The sequence below is a fragment of the Rhipicephalus sanguineus genome, chromosome 11 (assembly GCF_013339695.2).
Source record: "Rhipicephalus sanguineus isolate Rsan-2018 chromosome 11, BIME_Rsan_1.4, whole genome shotgun sequence".
In the NCBI taxonomy this organism is placed as follows: Eukaryota; Metazoa; Arthropoda; class Arachnida; order Ixodida; family Ixodidae; genus Rhipicephalus; species Rhipicephalus sanguineus.
Genome location: NC_051186.1, coordinates 76,746,945 through 76,767,388, shown reverse-complemented (window position 1 = coordinate 76,767,388; position 20,444 = coordinate 76,746,945). Strand labels below are relative to the sequence as shown.

Sequence of the window (20,444 nt, the reverse complement as noted above, 5' to 3'; positions counted from 1 at the left end):
CCCTTATTGTAGCCTCAAGAGAGCTTACAGCGGCTCTAGAAACGCCGCTCTTCCAGCTTTCGCTGTGACTGTGCTGCGGTTTCAGCGCAGGCCTGGCGTTTTTTAGTTCTTCGATGGTCCATGAGCTACGGCACTTTTAAGCGGAATCTTTGGAAATATCACCGGTGTCTGGACCACGTTCTGCATGGTGTCCGTGTTCCACGACTCCTGCATGCCTGGCTTGCCGTCGTAGAGGAAGCAGTCGATGACGGTGGCCGTGCCCTGGGGCGACAACAACAGAACCGTCGCTGTGGTCATGAGCTGCTCGGTCCTTACATCTCTTCCATAGTAATATAATAAGTGCCAAGGCGCAACCATGTTTTAACTTCAAACACTGCCTTTTCTGAGTAAAGAAGACTGCAAACAGTGTAGCTACTGACGGGTTGCAGAAACAGCCATCGAGAACCCCCGCATTCTAGAACGTCCCTTCACTCAACGCTCCACCTTGACGTGAGAAAGTCGATGAGAGCGCCGTCTCTAGACAGAACCAGTCACTGCATATCAGCGATAATCTGCAGCGATTCTTGAGAAGCGTGGCGTCATTTTCAGTCGAGCAGCGGTGCTGTGCTCAACTCGGTCAAGTGAAGGACGACCTTCGCGCCGAGGCTTGTTTGAGAACACGGGCGTTACGAGTTGAGGACAAGCCAAGACCGTGTAACATGGAAGTGTGGCGCTCTCAGAGTCTGTTTCCGTGACAATTTAGCCAGCCCCGTGTACAAAGGCTCGCAATATTGTGTTCGCTTATTACATAATACCATGTTACCGAGCCATGAGCGCGGACCATGGCGAAATGAGCGGCCGCGGCTCCAGGCATCCAGTTCATAGCGCATCAGCATTTTTTGACGGTGTCAAACGGCAAGGAAGCATCGTCGTCCATGATAAGCGATAGGTTGATGGTCCGCGCGCGAAGCACGGTTGAAAGCGCTGCAATGCGGTAGTGCTTGAGCTCAGGCACCTCGTTTTGTTTTCATATTTCGCGGGCTTTCTTTAAGCGCCGAAAAAAAAGAATCAACACGCAGCATGTGCGTTGCCACAAAAAATTGAATCGGTCGTTTTGGACTGCCCTCTAAAACGCAACGAAATGCACTTGGCCCTAAGGTGAACATGAAAAATTTTGCATAATTGATATTATTTAATCAACTAATTAGGAGCAATATAAATTAAAGTAGCTTAACGACCACCTCATGAAGGCAAGCCAAATATCGTTGGTTTCATTCAGTTTTATTATTTGGTTCTAGTTACGCGATACAGCCTGTATATTCATGTCAGTGCAATAACGCACCGAGCTGGGAGTCGGCTCTCGTGTCGTCAATCTCTCTCGTTCGCTGCGCGCTGTAATTTCAAAGAGTTAACGCCAGTAATGAATATGTATACCATGCTAGGCGTGTTCGTGATTCCAGCGGCGATCCACATGTTGTTCTTGACGGCAGCACCTCCTGTCAGCTCAAAGTCCAAGCCTTCGCCCTTCGGTGCCACCGCATAGGACAGCAGCACGGTGCAGTCCCGTGTTTGAATGCACGCGCCCGTGAGGCCGAAGCAGCCCCTGGTCACTCCGCACTCCTTGTAGGTGTCACTGGCCGAGCCCTGGCGAGCAAGCGAGTGAAATTTACGAGCCATTCCACTATGTGAAGGTGGAAGGCTGGATGACTAGCGAAGCTGTGTAACAGATAGATTTATTTATTTGTTAGTCATGTTTTATTTATTTATTTATTTATTTATTTATTTATTCAATTATTTATTTATTTATTGAATTTGCATGGGCCAGCAGTTCAGCGCGTTGGTTATTTACGTACTTATTTGTTCATTTATTTATTTAATAATAAAATAATTTGTTTTTTCATTTCCCTTTTTCTGTTTATTTTTAGTGGGTCACGGGTGAGCGGTGAAGTTTGCCCAATTCCTGCGACATATACTTGCTTGGGGTTTTCTGTTGCATAGGTAATTGTTGACTAGATAACCACTGACGGAGTTACGATGTGATTGTATTTCTTGTGACTCTCAGGGCCACACTTACGTGAACTAATTCACCCAGTTCGCCAACTGCCGTTTGAGCTTAGCCTGGGTGGCCACGGCCGCTATTCTAAAAAAAAAAGATGTTCAAGGTAAAGGCATATTTCATGATGACGATAGTTTGTACTTAAGTAGGTAACTGTTCGTAGAGTTACGAATGGCTTAGTTATATAGCTTCGTTGTAAAAGACCAGCTCAGAACACGGGTCCCTCACGTACCTCTATAAATGGTTCAAGATTGGCCGAAAGATCTTGGATTTTGCGTACGCTCAAGAAATTGTGTGGTACTGTAATAAGGAATTCGAACAGACGATTAAGAGGCTTCAAAAGCCCGAATGCATAATATGGAGCCACGAGACGATTTACCGCTTAAGAACATGGATACCGGAGGGTGAAGTCTTTAGAGCGATCACTACGGCGCTGGCATGGATCCCGGCTTGGAATCGTAATGCCTAGGTCCTATAGCCAAAGGACGTGGCTTTGCTCCATCCAGAATTAGTACGAACTTCTGCAGGTCTTCTAGACTTATTGCGTTTGCTGGGTGTCACATGAGAGATTTCTCGACGTACTTTGAAAGTGGTGAAAAGCAATAAATAAATAAATAAATAAATAAATAAATATATATATATATATATATATATATATATATATATATATATATATATATATATATATATATATATATATATATATATATATATATATATATTCGATTGCAGGACAAGTATATTTGCTGAGCTGCTCTGAAAATGTGTGCCGTGCCTGCAAAACGGAGAACATGAATTTACTTAACAGTAAATAAGAACAGAAGCCGGTAAGGGGACTATTACATTCCGGGTCCGCATACACTCCCATCAGTGTCGCGACGATACTTTTTAGCGTAAGAATTCGACCCAGTTATTCTACAAAATTTTGCCCATGGATTGGGTGCACTTCCGTGCTTGTCCATAACATGTGGTTGCAGTACTTAGCGCTCACCTGTCTTGCAGTTGCGCGTGTGACGTGGTCGGCTACCAGGTCGACCACTTCAACGCCCGAATGGCGAGATGCTTCCGTTAGCGCCCTGACGGGCACCAGCTCGAGCGAACCGTTCGGCTGGAGCTCGGTAGTCATTGCGAGCTGCTGCTGGACACTTGACGCCTGAGAAAACACCGAGAGAACGCGATTACCGCCGCGGTCGTAAAGCTTCAGCAGTGCGGCATTTCTTAGCAACACGAAAATGTGGGCGAGTTGGTGATACAAGATGAACCGCAGGGCACCACAGAGACGAGGGCTACCACAGCGCCTTGTTCGTCCTTCTTGTCGTCCTTGTATCGGTAGTTGCGCTGTGGTTCATTGTCAGTAGTTCTAGCTGCAGTAGGCATATGGAATCATGTGAAGCTCGATGTGACAAACACGTCATACTCGCTTGCTGCCCCAACTGCTACATTCTCCGCCAGGCACAATCACGAGTTGCATGGTACATGTCTCGTTCCTTGAACCGTATTGTACTCTAGTGCATGCGTGTGTCTGTGACCGTACGTTGTCCTTGCACAACTACTATTACGTGTTCATGTGGTCACGGAGTGTGCCATACCTGTCACCGAGAACCTGATGTGACATGCCATGGCAATGGGCCAGGCCAACAACTCCAGCGTACCGTTAATGTTAGTATGTCTCCCACGGATGGGTAATCCAAACAAGACAAGAGTTCAGGAGAAGATGGAAACTTCAAGAAATGAAAAATCCTCGAAGAGGAGCTGTCGCTGGAGTCAACGTTTCGACGAGTGGCCTTGTCTTCTTCAAGGCAAGAACATACTTTGCCTGCAAGAAGAAAAAGCCACTTGTCGAAACGTTCGCCCCAGCGACAGCCCATGCTCAACGTTCTTTCATTCCCCATAGGGAGCCGTACACAGTAAGCCTAAAATACCAGATGGCCCAGCGATGTGGCTCACCCTGACTGAGGCATATTTAGTGGGGGGTCTTATAACCCCAGGCATCGTGATTCTGCCTAGATTCATTGGGCATAACGTGTGACACGAGACTGCCACTGCTTATGGATTGTGCAAGTGCGCGAGCATTTTATTGCGGTTGTCCGTCCCATCCTGGGACATGCATGCAGACACACGTAGAGAAAAGAAAAAGCTGAATATTCTTGCCTTGAATTTAGATTTAAGGCCTGTTTTAAAACGCGTTAACAACATGTACTGTGCAGTTAGAACGAATTCAGTCACAAATTACTGAGAAATTCAAAGTTTCCTGAGACTGAGTGGGCTCTAAACTTCTGACGCCGACTGTACCCACACACTTCTGAAGAAACGTGACGGGCCCAACAACAAGTACATGCTCACATCTCTACTTAATATTTCCACGGTTCCTTATGCATTCGCCTAAGACGACTTGAAGGCGAAAGCCATTTTCATCTTTTCTTCTCACTCGATTGTATTGATGCCCCTTTCGCCCCCCCCCCCCCCCCCCAACACACACACCCGAAAGCTTTTTGCACCTAACGTGGTTTTGCTGCGCCTCCGATATCGGGCCACCCTTGACCAATCGAGGATGTCATGTGGTGACGTCACAGTGAAGCCATGATGACGTCACAAATTTTGGCGATCTGTGCCGTCATGATGACGTCACGACATTTTTTCACCACTTCGTAATGACGCTGACGCCGCCGATGGTCACTTTTCCCCTTTCATGAGACATCGGAGGCTTTCGCCTTCATAGAACAAAGAAACGGCGAATGCCAAAACCTCAACATTGCGAAAAAATTGTGAACGCGTTACCTTCAACAAGGCCGAAGTCGCCGTGTGAGACGGTTCGTCGAGGTTAACCGTCGGAGAACTCGCTGCGATATTATTGTTGGCAGCGTTTGTTGCGAGTGGAACTGACATTGAGGAGGAGGCCACCGTAGAACGAGGTGCGTGCCGAATCACCTGGACGGTCTCGTAGGCTTTGCGTATCGCGATGTCATCGGAAAACAGGTACTCGGGATATGCGTCGTACTTTTTCACCACGGTCGCCCTGAAAAGTTAGAAGACGATGCTAATGGAGAACTCATTGTCATATAGTTACGAATAATTTGTTTTGTCCGGCTGTGTCATGACAGCAGGATACAATAATGGGTTCCAGTGCACTGTCTTCCATAAATGACACTTCACAGCCAATTAAAGAAAATCGCAGTTTCTCCGCAAGGGCGAAGCAATGAATGCGATCGCAACAAAGTAGAACGTTATACGAAGTAGGGCTAGGAGCTAACACCTTCACCACTTGACCTGTCGAAACTCAACAAAACGCTGGCGTAAGGGAACGCGATCTTTGCAGCGAGCGAAGCGGCTTTCGTGCTGTTTATCGCTTCAACGCGAACTAAGCAATAAGAACATAGCACGCACCTGTCGAGATAGGGCGCGAGCGACCGCGCCCGGAAGCTCAACGGACACAATTCCTTCCGGAAACACGCAGCCCACCATCCTCTCCGGCACCTCCCAAGGGCCTTTTGCGCGACGGAAGATGGCTGTTGCGTATTTTTTCTTTTTTTGTTTACGCTAGAGCTGCTATCGCCAGCTGCATTCGCACGCTTTCACATAGTACATACTATGCCATATGACGTGCGGGGTGGATGTTATTCGCCCATGAACTTTATGCGGAACCTTACGACGACGGCGATGGCGAAATGCGCCCGGAGCATCAACGTAATTGCTATCGCAATAAGACCATTCGTCTTATTTCGGCCAGTCCTGGACAGCGAGTTCTCCAGGTTGGCTATTTACGCCGTACGCAATAACACCATAGTTGCTGCAAAGACTTTACAGGTTTGAGTAATATAATTTAATATCACCGTACGTGTGCGCGCAGGGCCCCGCGCTTGATTACCTTTATTAATTAATGTATCGGGAAAATAATTACTTCAGTAGCAGATATATATATATATATATATAGATATATATATATATATATATATATATATATATATATATATATATATATATATATAGGAGCTGTATCTAAGCGCTTGAATAAGTTTATATCGAACGCAGTTGTACAGACGGGTCCACTGTTAAAGGGAACACTTGCGTGCAGGGCATGTTTGGATTTCGCCCTCTTGCAAACACATAGTGGCTTACCTTTGCATAAAACTACTGGTGGTTGATAGTTCTGCATCTTCTTGACAGACTTGCGCAGTGCATGAAGAATGTTTCCCTGTCCACTTGCTGTTAGAGGGCCATTAAAATGAAAGGTGCTATTGGAGTGTTCCCTTTAACAGTGGACCGTACTGAACGTACGCTCAAACATTTCCACAAAAAGCGACAAATATCTACATTTTCTACGCGATTCCGTTAACAAAAATTCACAGCATATCCACGGATGAATGATGAAGAGCTTGGGCGAAGCTCCTGAAGCAATCATGGTTACAGCGTGAAATCTTCAGTGGTTTCGCCCAGCAGTAATCAACGCGATAGCCCAGTACATCATGAAAGACGTGACAAACACTGTATATATTCATACAAGAAATTTTAATAATCGTAAGTGGTAGCTAGACGTGGCTTCCGTCCCCCCTTCATTATAACGGCTTTATGATCGGTGAAGTGACGGATCGGTGATGGGTCGTAGTGGGATGTTTGCAAAGACGAAGGAGTGGGCAGTTTGCAAAGGTGGTTACGCCGGACTACGGAGACGTGACAAGGTTAGACTAAGAGGAGCTTCGCCCCTAAAAGAGCAAAACACAAAGTATACTGGTGACCCAGAACATTAAACAAAGCACTGCTTCTAATGATGCAGGTGAGGCAAGCCTGCAACTTTAGTGAGAAGGAAGGAATTCTAAGGAAGGGACAGTTAGTTTACAGTAGTTGTACCCAGAGTGGTTTGAGGGTTCTTTGCGATGATTTCAACAGAGATATATGAATACCCATGGGCGGCTTGGAAAAGAATAAAATTTACTGGCAGAAAAGTGAATTCATGTCTCCCGTTCCCGCTGCCATCCAGTGCGCACACCTGCACGCCTTGCAATGGAGTTGTCGATCGCACAAACACCTGCAGCGTCCGAGCGACTATTCTCACCTGCTAATTGTGGGACCACTCAAGTTGTTTTCCTGCCAGGTTTTATTTTACTTTGGACAAGACAATTTCTTGGCGCAGACCCAAAGTATGCGCGGGTTTTAATATGAATTGTTGGAGTTGTATGCCCCAAAACCACGATGTTATTACGAGGGATGCCCTAGTGGACGTCTCGGGAAATTTCGACCACCTGGCGTTCTTTAACGTGCACCTAAATCTAAGCACACGGGCATTGAGCAGTTTCGCCTCCACTGAAAATGCGGTCGCCGCGCCCAGGATATAGCATCTTTCCTTCTGCACAACTTCCTTCTCCATCACGACGCACCCCGCGAACTTCTCAGCGATAGAGGACGTGTGTTCCTTTTCGAGGTTGTAAACGCACTCCTTGCCGAATGTCACATCGTTCATCGCACTGCTACCGCCTACCATCCTCAAACCAACGGCTTGACAGAAAGATTCAACCGCACCCTAGGCGACATGATCTCTAAGTACGTTGTCTCTGATCACTCTGACTGGGACCTAATTTTGCCCTTCGTGACGTACGCTTACAACACAGCTTCACATGCGACTACAGGCTTTTCGCCATTTTTCCTCTCATATGGCCGAAAACCTTCGACCACACTCGCCACCATTCTGCCATACCGACCCGATTCATCCGAGCCTACGCCCACCTCTCAAGTTGCCCGCCGATCCGAGGATTGCCGTGAGCTCAACCGCTCGTTTCAACCGTAGACCAATGGAAACAAAAACCTCGTCGTGCCGATGGCCACCCGTGCCCTGATCCTCAATTTCTTCCAGAATCCCCTGTGTGGTTTTGGGTTCCAGCTGTCCCTACTGGCCTCTCCTCCAAGCTTGCTTAGAAATATCGGGGACGCTACCGTGTCGTGGCGCAGATGTCACCTGTTAACTACTACATCGCCGAACCAGTTACACCGCTTACAGGCCAACGCTTTCGTGGTCGTGAAACCGTCCACGTACAGCGTCTGAAGCCCTACTACGATCCGCTCCTACTGTGTTCAACGTGAGTCGCCAGGATGGCTTCTTTTCCGACGGGAGACGATTGTAGCGAAGAGGAATGCCCAGCCACATCGCCAGCTCTGCTCAAGGCAACCGCTGGAGCTGCCTGCGCCTGCCCAGCTCTTGCTGTCCCTGTTCGGACGCTCTCAGACCAGTGTTTTTTATAATAAAATAAATAAAAAAATAAATATAGATGGCAGTCCAATGGAGCTTGTTGTAAGGGTTAGAAGTGTTGGTTGTCACTCAAACGGAGGTGCTAGTGTTCAAGATGCGCACATCCCACCTCAGCCAATCGACATTAAATTTTTTTTCTGTAGAAAGAGCATGTGCTTCAAAAAAAAAAACGAAATCTGTAATTTAGTTTTTATTGGTCTACATAATGCTTTTTCTTTTGCATAATTTATAAACCTCACCTCTCACTACTGTCTTTTTTGTTATTTAGTGTTTCGCCCTGGTGTCTTGCTATTAACAAGTTTGACGAAGAAGACTGGTAGGCTAGGTGTTACTGCATAGCTTGCGGTTTACCGCGGCGGAACGACCCAGGAGTAGGTGAATACGAGGACGCCGCAGCGCTCTGTCCTTGTGTTTTCTCTCGACTTGCGTCGTTTCGTTGTGCTAAACCTCAAGATATGCAAGCAATTGTGAGTGCCATTTTATCGAGGCATTTCATGTTCCACGGTATTACAACTCTCTTTGTTGCACGATATTTCATCACTTAAGCTATCCATCATCGTCTGCATTTCCGTCTTGTCTGGTTCTATACCATACATTGTTTATCCCTTCACCAGCCGTTACCACCAATTATAATAAACTGTTACGCACTTGTTTTTGCAGCCCCGCCACGGTGGTCTAGTGGTTATGGCGCTCGACTGCTGACCCGAAGGTCGCGGGATCGAATCCCGGCCGCGGCGGCTGCATTTTCGATGGAGGCGAAAACGTTTGAGGCCCGTGTACTTAGATTTAGATGCACGTTAAAGAACCCAGGTGGTCGAAATTTCCGGAGCCCTCCACTACGGCGTCTCTCATAATCATATCGTGGTTTTGGGACGTTAAACGCCAGATAATATTATTATTATTATTACTTGTTTTTGTAGCGTTAGCTACACTTGCCAAGCCGGAGTCGATTTCGCGTGGAGGGTCATGAGCCGTGCTGCGCATGCGCGAGGATCAGTGATGTCACACAGCTGGCACACCGGAGCTAGCATCTCACGCGCTCTCCGACACCGCCGCGCGCGGCTCGCCGCTGGTGGTCTGCGCGTTCGGGAGGAGTGGCGTCGTAGGCGCGGCAAACACTCTGGCGCCGGCGCGTGCGCGGCTCGCCGCTGCTGGTCTGCGCCGCATTCGAGAGGAGTGACGCCGTAGCTATAGACACAGTGGCGCCGGCGCGCGCGCAGCTATTCGCCTTCGCTGTGCAGTCGCCGTCTGACACTGCGCTGGGGCCGCTTCAGAGCGCATCTTACTGGCGTTTGCAGGTGGGTAACGCCATGGAGAAGAAGAGCGCAAATGCTGCTCTACGGCGCAGAAGAGCCGAGAAGCTTATCTTATCGGATCCCGAAGTAGTTACGTGGCAATTAGCGGTTCAGCATACGAAGAATGAACAGAAGAAAGCTAATAATTCCAGACAAGCTGGAAAGCTAAGAATAATCAGCTGAACCTTTGCTAACGCTACGCATGTCCTGGCATAGCCGAGCTAAGCCAGTGCAAATTTTTTCCGTATTTGTTTGGCCAACCAAGTAAATACGGCCTGGAAACCACTCGCCAAAAAAAGAAAACAACAAAAGAAAAACAAATCACCGACGATTACGATACTCCCTAATGGGAATTCGTAGCGCAGCTTCGTGTTGGAGCAATGCCAATTCTGTTTGAAGGTTAGGCTATCCGCAGTTGTAGCCATGTAACATTCGTTACATATTGCCACAGAAACTGTCAGCGCTCGAGTGCTAGGTACACCACTCTGTGCATTGCAGGCGTCGCAAACTAAGCGAAACGCCGACAGCTCTGTTAAGACAAGTGAAGCCAGCCGCAGTGCACGTGCCAGCCCTGCATGAGCACGAGCTCCGACTGAGGGGCATCGCGCGTGACGGAAGAGGAAAGCGAGGTTAGAGGCCAGTGGCTCGCGATATTGACAGACTCCGCGTTCGCTCTCTTTTGCAGAAGGGCTGAACACGCAGAAGGGTCGAACATGCAGAAAGAAAGGGTTGAATACGCTCTCCTTCGTCCTCTTTCGCTCTCGTTACACCTACGACGCCATCCAACGGCGACGCCGCTCAACGCAGGAAAGGCGCTTATGAGCTGGGCTATAACATACGGATTAATCGAGAAAAAAAATCCGCGTAGATAGTGATTATTGAATAATCCGGTGAACAGTTAATCACTAACAGAAAAAGATATATATAGCGCAGCTTCCACTGGAAGTGCAATGCGAAAGAGGCGGCGGAGCTGATGGGCACCTAGGTGGTCTTGATTATTGCTGTTTTGCTAAGTTTTGCAAGTTTTCATTTTCCTTCTTCCTCTGTTTATTTTTCTCTTTTCTCTCTGTTGTCTTATGTACGTTTTTTTTGTCCTGTTCATTCATATTGCTTTCTTTCTTTCCTTCCTTCTTTCTTTTTTTTTCTTTCTTTCTTTTTCTTTCCTTCCTTCATTCTATCTTTCTTTCTTTCTTTCTCTGCATTTCTCTCTTCCTCTATCTTTATATCTCTTTCCCCCGCTCTCTATTTCTTTTTTTTATTGCTCCTTTTTTCTCTGTGTTTATTTTTATTTATTTCGCTTTCTGTATCTATTTCTTGCTGTTATTCTCGGTCTATCTTTCTTTCTCATTTTAACACGAAAGTGTCTTATGCGGGGTCCACCATGGCTCCACTGACGCATTCCCGTCACGGATATGACGTTGTAAAATGTACACTACCAGATGGCAAAGAAAAAAAAAGCTAGAAGTACCGTTGCCTGGAGTCGAACCAATGACCCCTCGCTCCGCAGCGCGCGGCGCGAAACCATTCGGCCACCGAGCGCCCGTTCCCAAGCTTACTAACGGCAACCTATTATATACATCACTTACCGTTCGCGGTACTCTGAGCTCGGTGGCTTCAGCGTGTTCTTGTTATCACTAGCGAGATGGCGCGAAGAGCGCGCAGGTCGCGCTTTTAAGGCCGACGTCCCGCGCGTCGCGATGGGAGTGCGCTTCTACAGGGGGTGTCTCTCGTGTGCGCGCGCTTACCTCGGGATGGGAGCGGCTTGTAACGTCTTGTCCTTTCACAGCAAGTTTCCGTCGACGATTTAGAGACAACAAAGGTCACTTCACTCACTGCAGCGGCCGCGTTTCCGAAAAGAGCGCGCTGCTCACACGCAAAGAAATAACAATTCTGACAGTTGTTAGTTCGCGCTCGTCCTGTATACGTTGTTCTCGTGCTTCCTTTCTGCTTTAAAGCGCGCTGCAAGTTTCGAGCTACTTGCCGTTATTCGCGTGACATTGCAATTTGTTGCTATAGCATTCATTCCTTCGTCCTTGTGGCGAAACAATGCACAATAAACGCTCAACTACCCCTGTGAAGACATGTTTCACTTTCGTGTTATATCGATTCCTATGAAAGGGGGATCAGCCATGTTTTTCCCCCTTTCTTTCACTCTCTCTGTTTCTCGCTTTCTCTTTCTTTTTGTCTCTTTCTTTGATTCTCTTTCTCTCCTTGCTTCTCTTTCTGCCTACCGTTCTTTCTATTTTCTCGGTGTCTTTTTATGCTCTGCTTACTCTCTCCCCTCCTCCTTACCCTCACATGTGTCCTCCTCACACTCACTTGCCTTACCCACTCCTTTGCTATACTATACTATACAAGGCTATGCTACGCTCTGCAAGTGCGACGGCATAGCCGAGTGGTTAAGGCGCTCGCCTTGGGATCGTGGGTACGCTGGTTCGAATCTCGCCTCACGAAGAAATTTTTCCCCTGGGATTTCTCTCTTTCTCTATCTTTATTTCTATTTCTTACTGTCTTTCTCTGTCTCTTTCTCTCTCTCTCTGTACTCGTTGTCTCGCCCATCACGGTTATTGCATCCCGCGCCAAAGAAATCGGCGCACGTGTTCCGAGAGAGAAGCAGTAGATGAGGACGAAGAGAGCGCGTGCCGGTTCATGATGATGACCATTTGTTCGCAGCTCACGGACTAACGTCCGCCTTAAGACAGCTTCGCTGTTAAATGTAAAGCGACCCTAATGCAAGATTTAGGTGTCCGAGAGTGGCACCCATACTGATCGTGTTGATTAACAGAGAGCCATCTTATTTTTTTTAGATGCGAAGCAGCTTTTGCTTGGGGCTGTGTCCGGCGGTGGCGTCGGCGCTCCACTGCGCATGCGCCTACTCTCGCGTGCTTGCGCCAAGGAGAAGTCTTCTTCCTCTTGTTCTTCGACCACCTTGATCACGATACGTGCAGAGCACTTTAGGGGCCCGGGCTGCCGTATGCTGTCCTAGCTTGGCGTAACGCAGACAAAATCACGTGTGCTGGCACGCGCTAGCGCGTTGGGGCCTGTGTAAGGGCCTGGGTAAGACGCTGTGGCCTCTCCCCCTTACACTCTCTCAGCAATCGTGTGATGGCGTCGGCGAACGATATTCTTCAGACGCGCGATGAACCAACGCGTTGTATGCTAGTCAGAACACGCTGGCACGCGCTAACGCGTTCGGGCCTGTGTAAGGGCCTGGGTAAGACGCTGTGGCCTCTCCCCCTTACACTGTCTCAGCAATCATGTGATGGCGTCGCGGAACGAGATTCTGCAGACGCGCGATGAACCCGCGTGGCGCGCTCCAACAAGAGTTCGGGAAGAGTAACAGCAACAGCAACTACAGTGAATTCATGGTGTGCTCCACTTGCAAGGACGCGTTAACATCGGGCAAGGTGCACGTGATGAACTGAACTTTAGGTCGGCCCATGCGCTGCTTCGTATCCCCACATGGTTCTCTTTAGTGGGAGATGGTGTAATTTTTTTCTTCTAAGTTTATGTTGGGAACAACCACGTACACGGTACACGCCGTCGAAGATGAATTAACTTGTGGGAAGACGTGAGGCGTTCACTTTCCCGCAACCTTATGCTTAGCTTTTATGCCTCGGCTTTCTGGCGATAGCGGCGTCGAAAAATGAGCCAAGTAACGCTGCATACTTGAAAAAAAGGTGCGAAAATACTACCGCAAAAGGGGGATGGCAAGCAGGAAGACGCGCTAACTTGCCCAGCTTTCGGCCGTGCCAAGTAATGTTGTCTAATTACAATAGAGACCACTTTAAGCACCATTTTTTAGCTCACTTGAGTACTACCGTGTACTGTGGGTCCATGTATACGACTAAGGGAGTGTTACTCAGCTGTTCCTCACCGTTTGGGCATCAGACAGTGACGACACCACAGTTCAGGTGAGTACAAGTGCACCGGGTAACAAAACTCGTTTTAACGCCACGTACAAATACGAAGGCACGTGCACGATGTAACTTATGGCACTCAGACCCTATACCACAGCCGACGGATCTCTAATAGGAAAGAAAAAACAACAAACGGACACGCTTCGATTGGGAATTCTTCGATAGCACCGAACGTATAAAAGCGCTGCTAGCTTAACTAGTCCTGAAGAGCCTCCAAGCTTGATCTGGTTAGATATCAAAGTTCGGCTGCTTATCGAAACAGCTTTACCCATAATCTACACTATAAATGACAGTCTTAAAAATAAGTTAAGTTTCCGTTTCATCCTTTAGGCAATAATACTGCAAGATAATGAAAATGCTTTGGGATGTCTGATACGAATACCTCACTAAGCAAGAACCATGTTCAACCGAAAGAAACGCGGATAGTCATAGTGATGAATGAATGAATTGATGCATGGGTGACTGACTGAATAAATACGAATGAACAAATTAATATATGAAAAATGCCGAATTGTATGTTACGTGCGCCCAAGTGAGATCCCCCCACGACCTCCCAGACCTAGAATATGCTGTGCCGAATATACGATTTGGAAACCGCACGTGTATGATGAGTGCTGCGCCGTCACTCTAATACACTTATTAAAGAGGCGGGCCTCCTCGCCGTATAGTGTGCGGCGAGGAGTCCCCCCCACGGTGGTCTAGTGGTTATGGCGCTCGACTGCTGACCCGAAGGTCGCGGGATCGAATTCCGGCCGCGGCGGCTGCATTTTTGATGGAGGCGAAAATGTTTGAGGCCCATGTACTTAGATTTAGGTGCAAGTTAAAGAACCCCAGGTGGTCGAAATTTTCGGAGCCCTCCACTACGGCGTCTCTCATAAACATATCGTGGTTTTGGGACGTTAAACTTCAGATATCATCATGGCGACACTGTGGCCTACATTATCCAAACACTAGATGACATCATCGGTCATTTAGCCGCCACAAGCCAATATTAGTCGCCATTTAGCAAACAGTGGCTGACATTAGCCATCATTTATGATACACTATAGCTTTTATGGTTTGTTCGGTTTCATAACATTTTATAACATAGCACATCGCCACATTGTGTAATTCACACTTCGTACAACATTGTATCAAACTGTGTAACCACTGAATGGCACTTGTATAAATTTTTATGTTGTGACATGTGCCTCAACTACAGAAGGGGAAGTTAAGCCCTAGTAAGGCGTACTGAAACACCCTTAGCCCAATTTTCTCGTTCTGCAGTGTTCGCTGGAAACCGGAATAAAGCTTTTCCTGATTGATACTTGTAGCGGCAACTGGACAGTGCTGCTTTACTTCTGCACTAATGCGGCATTGCAGTATAATACCAAAAGGATGAACTAGACATGTGCGCCGGACCCAAAATCACCGGCGGCGGCGCGGCGCAGGGGGGTGAAGGGGGAAGGCGAAGCAGTGAATGCGATAAGTACACGCCGTATTGTAACATGAACGAAGGCTAGCTGCTAACTCTTTTTGCTCCGATCTCACTTAACTCTACAAAACACTGGTGTATGGCAATACGGCCACTCCTGGGAGAGAAGTGCTTTTCGGTCAGTTTGTCGTATATCAGTGGTCCGAGCGAGAAGTAGTGAGATCACAGCGCGTAGGAGGTATACGAGCCGCTCGCTGGGGGATGTCTGCCGAAACAGCGTGCGTGCCAGCGCTCTCGACGGCGCCCTTATAGTCAAAGTTCACAGAAGCTGCTCGAGTTACGCAGTCCCTCTCCCCGGACATCCCTTCCTGCTCCTTCGCCCAGCAAATGATAGGCGGGCTGTTTCCTTCTGCTTGAGAAGCAATCGACGGCAGGCCACGCACGCGGGTTGATGTTATTCCGTGTGACGGAGATGGCCAGCGTGCTTCATCTTTACCTTAGCCATGTTCCTTGCCAACGCTCGCGAGCTTTTACTCGCGGGTAGAACATACTATGCGCGGAGCGATGTTATTGATTTAGAGTTTATACGGAACACGACGGCGACGGTGAAAACCTGTCCTGAGTGCCCATACAATTGCTAACGCAACAAAAAATATGCAAAAGACCGTCGAAGCGGGCTCGCCTTTTTCCTGGAAAACTGCATCGTCTCCGCTGTAAAGAGTGTGTCGGTTGGAAAATCATATAATCCGGTGCCTTTTTCATTGCTTTCGTTCTCGCCTTCAATACCCTTCTTACAGGGGACATCTCCTCGCCACTTATTTCTTCATAAAGCACGCGTACAATGTCAGCACTAAGCGTTGAACCTATCATGATTTCGCGCTTGTCGGCTGCAGTCTGTTATCTCTGCATGCGTGGTTGCAAACGCACAAAATGGAGCGAAATAATTTATTCGCCCACGATAGTCGTGCGAGAGAAGCAAGAGCGGTTGGGCGGCTACATAGCAAAGCAGTATGGGAGACAATTCACAACTGTTATTTCTCGTATATGGACCAGCCGAGAGTATGTACCCTGACGACGTCACGTGAATCACTGTTCTGGCCAACGTTTATAGGGTTCTATAAACGTTGGTTCTGGCATCATGAAGTGCACCAAAAGACAAGAAACGCCAAGAGAGAATAACGCGCTCGTTGTTTTTGTTTTTTTTTTGTTGTATTTTCAGAGGCAGTTAGGGGTCCTTTATAAAAACAGGGCGTGCAAACACGGACGCAGGAGAGTAGTCAAGACACCAGAAACGCCGCTAACAACTGAAAAATCATACAGCGGCGGAACCGAAGGTAGACACAAATATTTATCAGCGCATTCCCACGTATACAAGAGACCATACCTATCAATCAAGTGCTTCCGTGTTTCCACGTCATGTCTTCTTAACATGAATACCTGCCAACTAGCTCAGCTATATTCCACGTTTGCCATTCTCTTTACTTCTGTATTTATTTATCGATTTACTCGAGTAAGAATAAAAAGAAAAAGTGTACTAACGCACCGAGAGATATATAATATTTATCTATTTTATTTATTTGTGCACAGTGTACTAGGACCAAGACTCCAAGAATATGCTATCCAGCGAGTTGGGTCGTCGCCCTTTAAGGCTGGAGGACACGGCAGCGTTAAGGTCAGGCAATACTCGTGATATTTCTGTAGAAGAAAAAGATACTACAACTTCTGGGCAGCTATTCTCGATGCGTTCATCCAAGGAGATGTCCACAGTCCATTTTGGCAGAGCGCATTCAGTGATTCGCAAAAGCGGTGAGCCGTGATATAACCTCGCTCTTTACCACGTCGCCGCACCGAACCCGCCAGCACATTCCTAGCGTAAGAAGAGAGTGAACGAAATGCACAGAAACAGGAACTTTTCAAGTCTGAATTTGCATATGACTGTGTCCCAGATGTTTGAGAACGATGCAGGGAATGCGTACCGACCTTATAGCTGCGTTTGACGAGCGGCCGCATTAAACCTAAATTAATGGCTAACACGATCAAAAGACATGTGCACCAAAAATCGGATCTCTGAGGGCTGCGTTCGTTTCACTGAAGCGCATTCCGTCCCTATCATTTGTGTGGAGAGCGTTTGAAAGCTTCGTAATGTCATGATGGGGCTGCACAACAAGAACCGGAAACAGGAGGCGCACTTCTCGCCGAGCTCCCGCTATACAGCGGCCGCTGAAGCGGACAATTCGTTACATGGACACATCGAGAACAGCTCCTCCGGCGAAGCGCTGTATTGTATTTCCAGATTCCCCATTCGAATTAAAAGAAAAGACTAACGGCGGCGTGCCGCAATTATGGCTCATTCACACTGGGGAATCCGCCCGCCAGAGCGACCGGAATTCGCGCGCCGCCGAAATTCCTCATTGTTCACACCACTTAGCAACCGCACCGCCGAAACTAGGGCGTCTAGTTGTCATCGTCCCTTCGCGCGAAGGAAGGCTGGTATCGACGCGCTCGGCGTTGTGCACGCGTTTCGTTATGGCGAAGCGCATAAACAGGAGCAGGGTCGTCGAACTGCTGGGCCTGCTGCAAAGCAACTTTCTGGCGATGTCTGACGAGGATAAACATGCATTCGCCGAACAAAAGAAACGACGCAAGCAGTTGTGGTTGGTTCGTCCTGATTTGCAAGACGCGAGAAGCTTCGACGAGCCGAGGTAATGCTACCCGTTTTGCGAGATCGTGATGATGTATTGCAAAGATGCTCATCGCGGCAACAATTGGTAGTTGTCCAGAGCTACAGGATGATTACGAAAGACCTCGCTGGTGCTGCGGGCTTCGACGACTCCGATATCACAAGCGCGCCGCCATATTTCGAATGTTCGACTCGCGTTCCGATTGGTTCGCGGTGAGGGAATCCGGCGGCAGCTTCCGCAAAAATCGGTCCAGGACCGATCGGCGCGGAATGGGCTTTTCCGGCGGATCTAGCTGCCGCCGAAGCGGATCCCGCGCGCTCTCACCGCCGAATGTCTCAGTGTGAACGCGCCATTACTGCGTGGCGGCGGCGGCGGCGGCGGCGTGATCTCTTTTGGGACTTCGGCGGCGGCGCGAGCGGCGTGACCAAAAACAGGCGGCGGCGACGGCGCAGCGCGGCGGCGCACACCTCTAGGATGAACCGACGCATCCTTGTGAACACAGGGCGTCACCTTGCGCACGCACAGTGTTTACATTTCTTTGCTCTTCTTTTGGGGGGGTGTGGGGAGGTAGGGGAGTAGCCCTGGACTGCTTACACATTTTAAAAAAGAAGGTGAAAACAGAAGAGCGGGAAAAAAACACACATGAATATTTTCATGCCTCGCCGCGTGAATATTTTTTCCTATATATTGTACATGTGCATCTATGTTTGTACAGATGTGCATGTGTGCATATATGTGCATGCATGCATGTTTCATGCAGTGAATATTTTTTCCCTATGTATCGTACATGGGTATCTAAATTTGTACAGATGCGTATATGTGCATATGTATGCATGCGCATGTGTTTATATAGATGCAAACTGTGGGTATTTTTCCCTTTTTCAATATGTTTTTTTTTCTTCTTTGTATAATTAAGCTACATTTCAGTATCACCTTTAGTCCTATATTTATTACTGTAACGTTGCTGTTTTCTATTTAAAAACAATGCTGCTCAACGTTTTGTTCGCTATTCACACATTTCGCTGTTAACTATGCTGATGCCATGTTACTTCAACGATGTTAGCTACTGACATGTTTTCTGTTCAAGATTTAGTATGTGCACCAAGGACGGGCGCCACGTGTGCCTCGATGTCAAGCCCTGCCTTGTGTTTTTTGGTTTCCGGGCCTCTGTCAAGCTGCAGACCGCAGCTTTTAGCCCTGGAACCCATTCCAAATGTATTTGGAAAAAATAAAGAATTTGAATTTGAATTTTCACATGTGCCCGTGAAGGGAACCCTGAGTAGCATGATAAGCGGCTCATGGGTCGACTTATAGTTCTGTAAAGAGTTGCCGTTAGAGTTGCTCTTTTGGTGAAATTATTATGGAACCACAAGCGGTCGCAAGCCTTGCAGCTGTGCCCGAAGCTCTGGTCCAGGAACCCGAGCTTGAACCGCGCGTCCGCGCCATCCGTGCCGGGTTGCAGCAGTTGCTTCAAACGTTTCGCTGCCTTCGCCGCCGACTGGCGTTGCCGCGCCGCTTCGGGATCCGCTGCTCGGCGTTTACGTTTCGCTTCGGCTTCGCGTTGCTGCGCCTCTTCCATGTTTGCTTGCCGGCGTTGACGTTGCGCTTCGGCTGCTCGAGCCCTCGTTGCTTCCGTGGGTTCTTGCAGGAGGCGTTTACGGCGCGCTTCCGTTTCTATCGCTCGAAGTTCGGGGTCGGCTTGCTGCCGCTCCCGTTTCGCGGCAGCGGCTCGAACCCTCTTCTTCGCAGTAGTAGCAGCAGCATTGCTGCCGATGGCGCTCATTGTGGCGTTGACGGTGCGTTGCCGGGAGGAGAAATAGCGGAGCGCGCTGGTCATTTTCATCTAGGATGGATGGATGGATGCTATGAGCGTCCCCTTTATAACGGGGCGGTGACATGTCTGCCACCAGGCTCGAAGGATAAAAAAAAGAAAAAAAAAGAAAAAAAAAACTTCCTTGTTTCATGTTGTCCTAATGCCTTATCTACATTGATTAAATCTATGTTATTCTAACAAAAAATATAAATTCACAGTCCATCTCTCTGCCTCTTAAGGCAGAATAACCTTTTTTCCCCCAATTATTTATTTTTGTACTTTATCTCTACTTTTCTGCCACCAATACTCTAACCGTCTCTTACTTATTTCTATCGCGGGCGTGTTCAGCTTTCCATTGTTGTCCCTAAAACCCAAGGCTTCATGTAGACTCGTGCCCACACGTATACCCGGGTGAATATCGCCACATTCAATCAGTACATGTTCCATCGTTTCCTTAGTTCCCCCGCAGCATGTACATAGTTCTTCTTCGTTACTGAATCTCGCTTTATAACTACGCGTTCTCAGGCAGCCCGACCTTGCTTCAAACAGTAAAGCGCTTCCCCTTGAATTATCATAAAACCTTTCCCTCCTTAAGAAGAGGAAAGGCGCTGCTAGCAACAACGCGAATACAGAGAGCGAAAGCGGAACCATGCGAGAGGCGCCACGGCAGCGGAGCTGCCGTGGCGCCTCTAGCGGTCTCCTCCGGAAGCTTGGGCCAGCTGTTGCGCATGCGCAGTGGGGGTGTGGACGGCGCAGGGAGGGAACAGACTCGACCATAAGCTGCTTCGCATCTGAAACATTCGTGGGGCCGCAACATTGATATGCGGGCGTATTGACGGCAAAGATGTATTCCCGTTTCTGCTCTAGGTGTCTCGGTGACTTTCACGGTGCCGCACGCTCCGCTTTCTCTTTGTATTCGCGGTTCTGCTGTAGGCGCCTCTCCACTCGTTCCTCCGGCGTTAGCGGCTATAGACAGCGAAGTTCTTTCTTGGACTAAGGCTTCTTGGGCGCATTTTTTCCTTTCGCATGGTTCCGCTTTCGCTCTCTG

At 48.2% G+C, this 20,444-nt stretch overlaps 1 protein-coding gene across 1 annotated transcript in view; it reads right to left on the bottom strand.

The window, feature by feature from the left end:
* Positions 1-20,444, bottom strand: part of LOC119375169 (uncharacterized) — an 86,961-nt gene that overhangs the window by 51,249 nt on the left and 15,268 nt on the right. Inside the window, exons 4-7 of the mRNA XM_049411188.1 lie at positions 4,920-5,051; positions 3,027-3,252; positions 1,414-1,623; positions 163-261 (exon numbers count right to left, since the gene is read on the bottom strand). Coding sequence (XP_049267145.1) covers positions 163-261; positions 1,414-1,623; positions 3,027-3,252; positions 4,920-5,051 — 667 coding nt within the window. The remainder of the gene's footprint in view (positions 1-162; positions 262-1,413; positions 1,624-3,026; positions 3,253-4,919; positions 5,052-20,444) is intronic.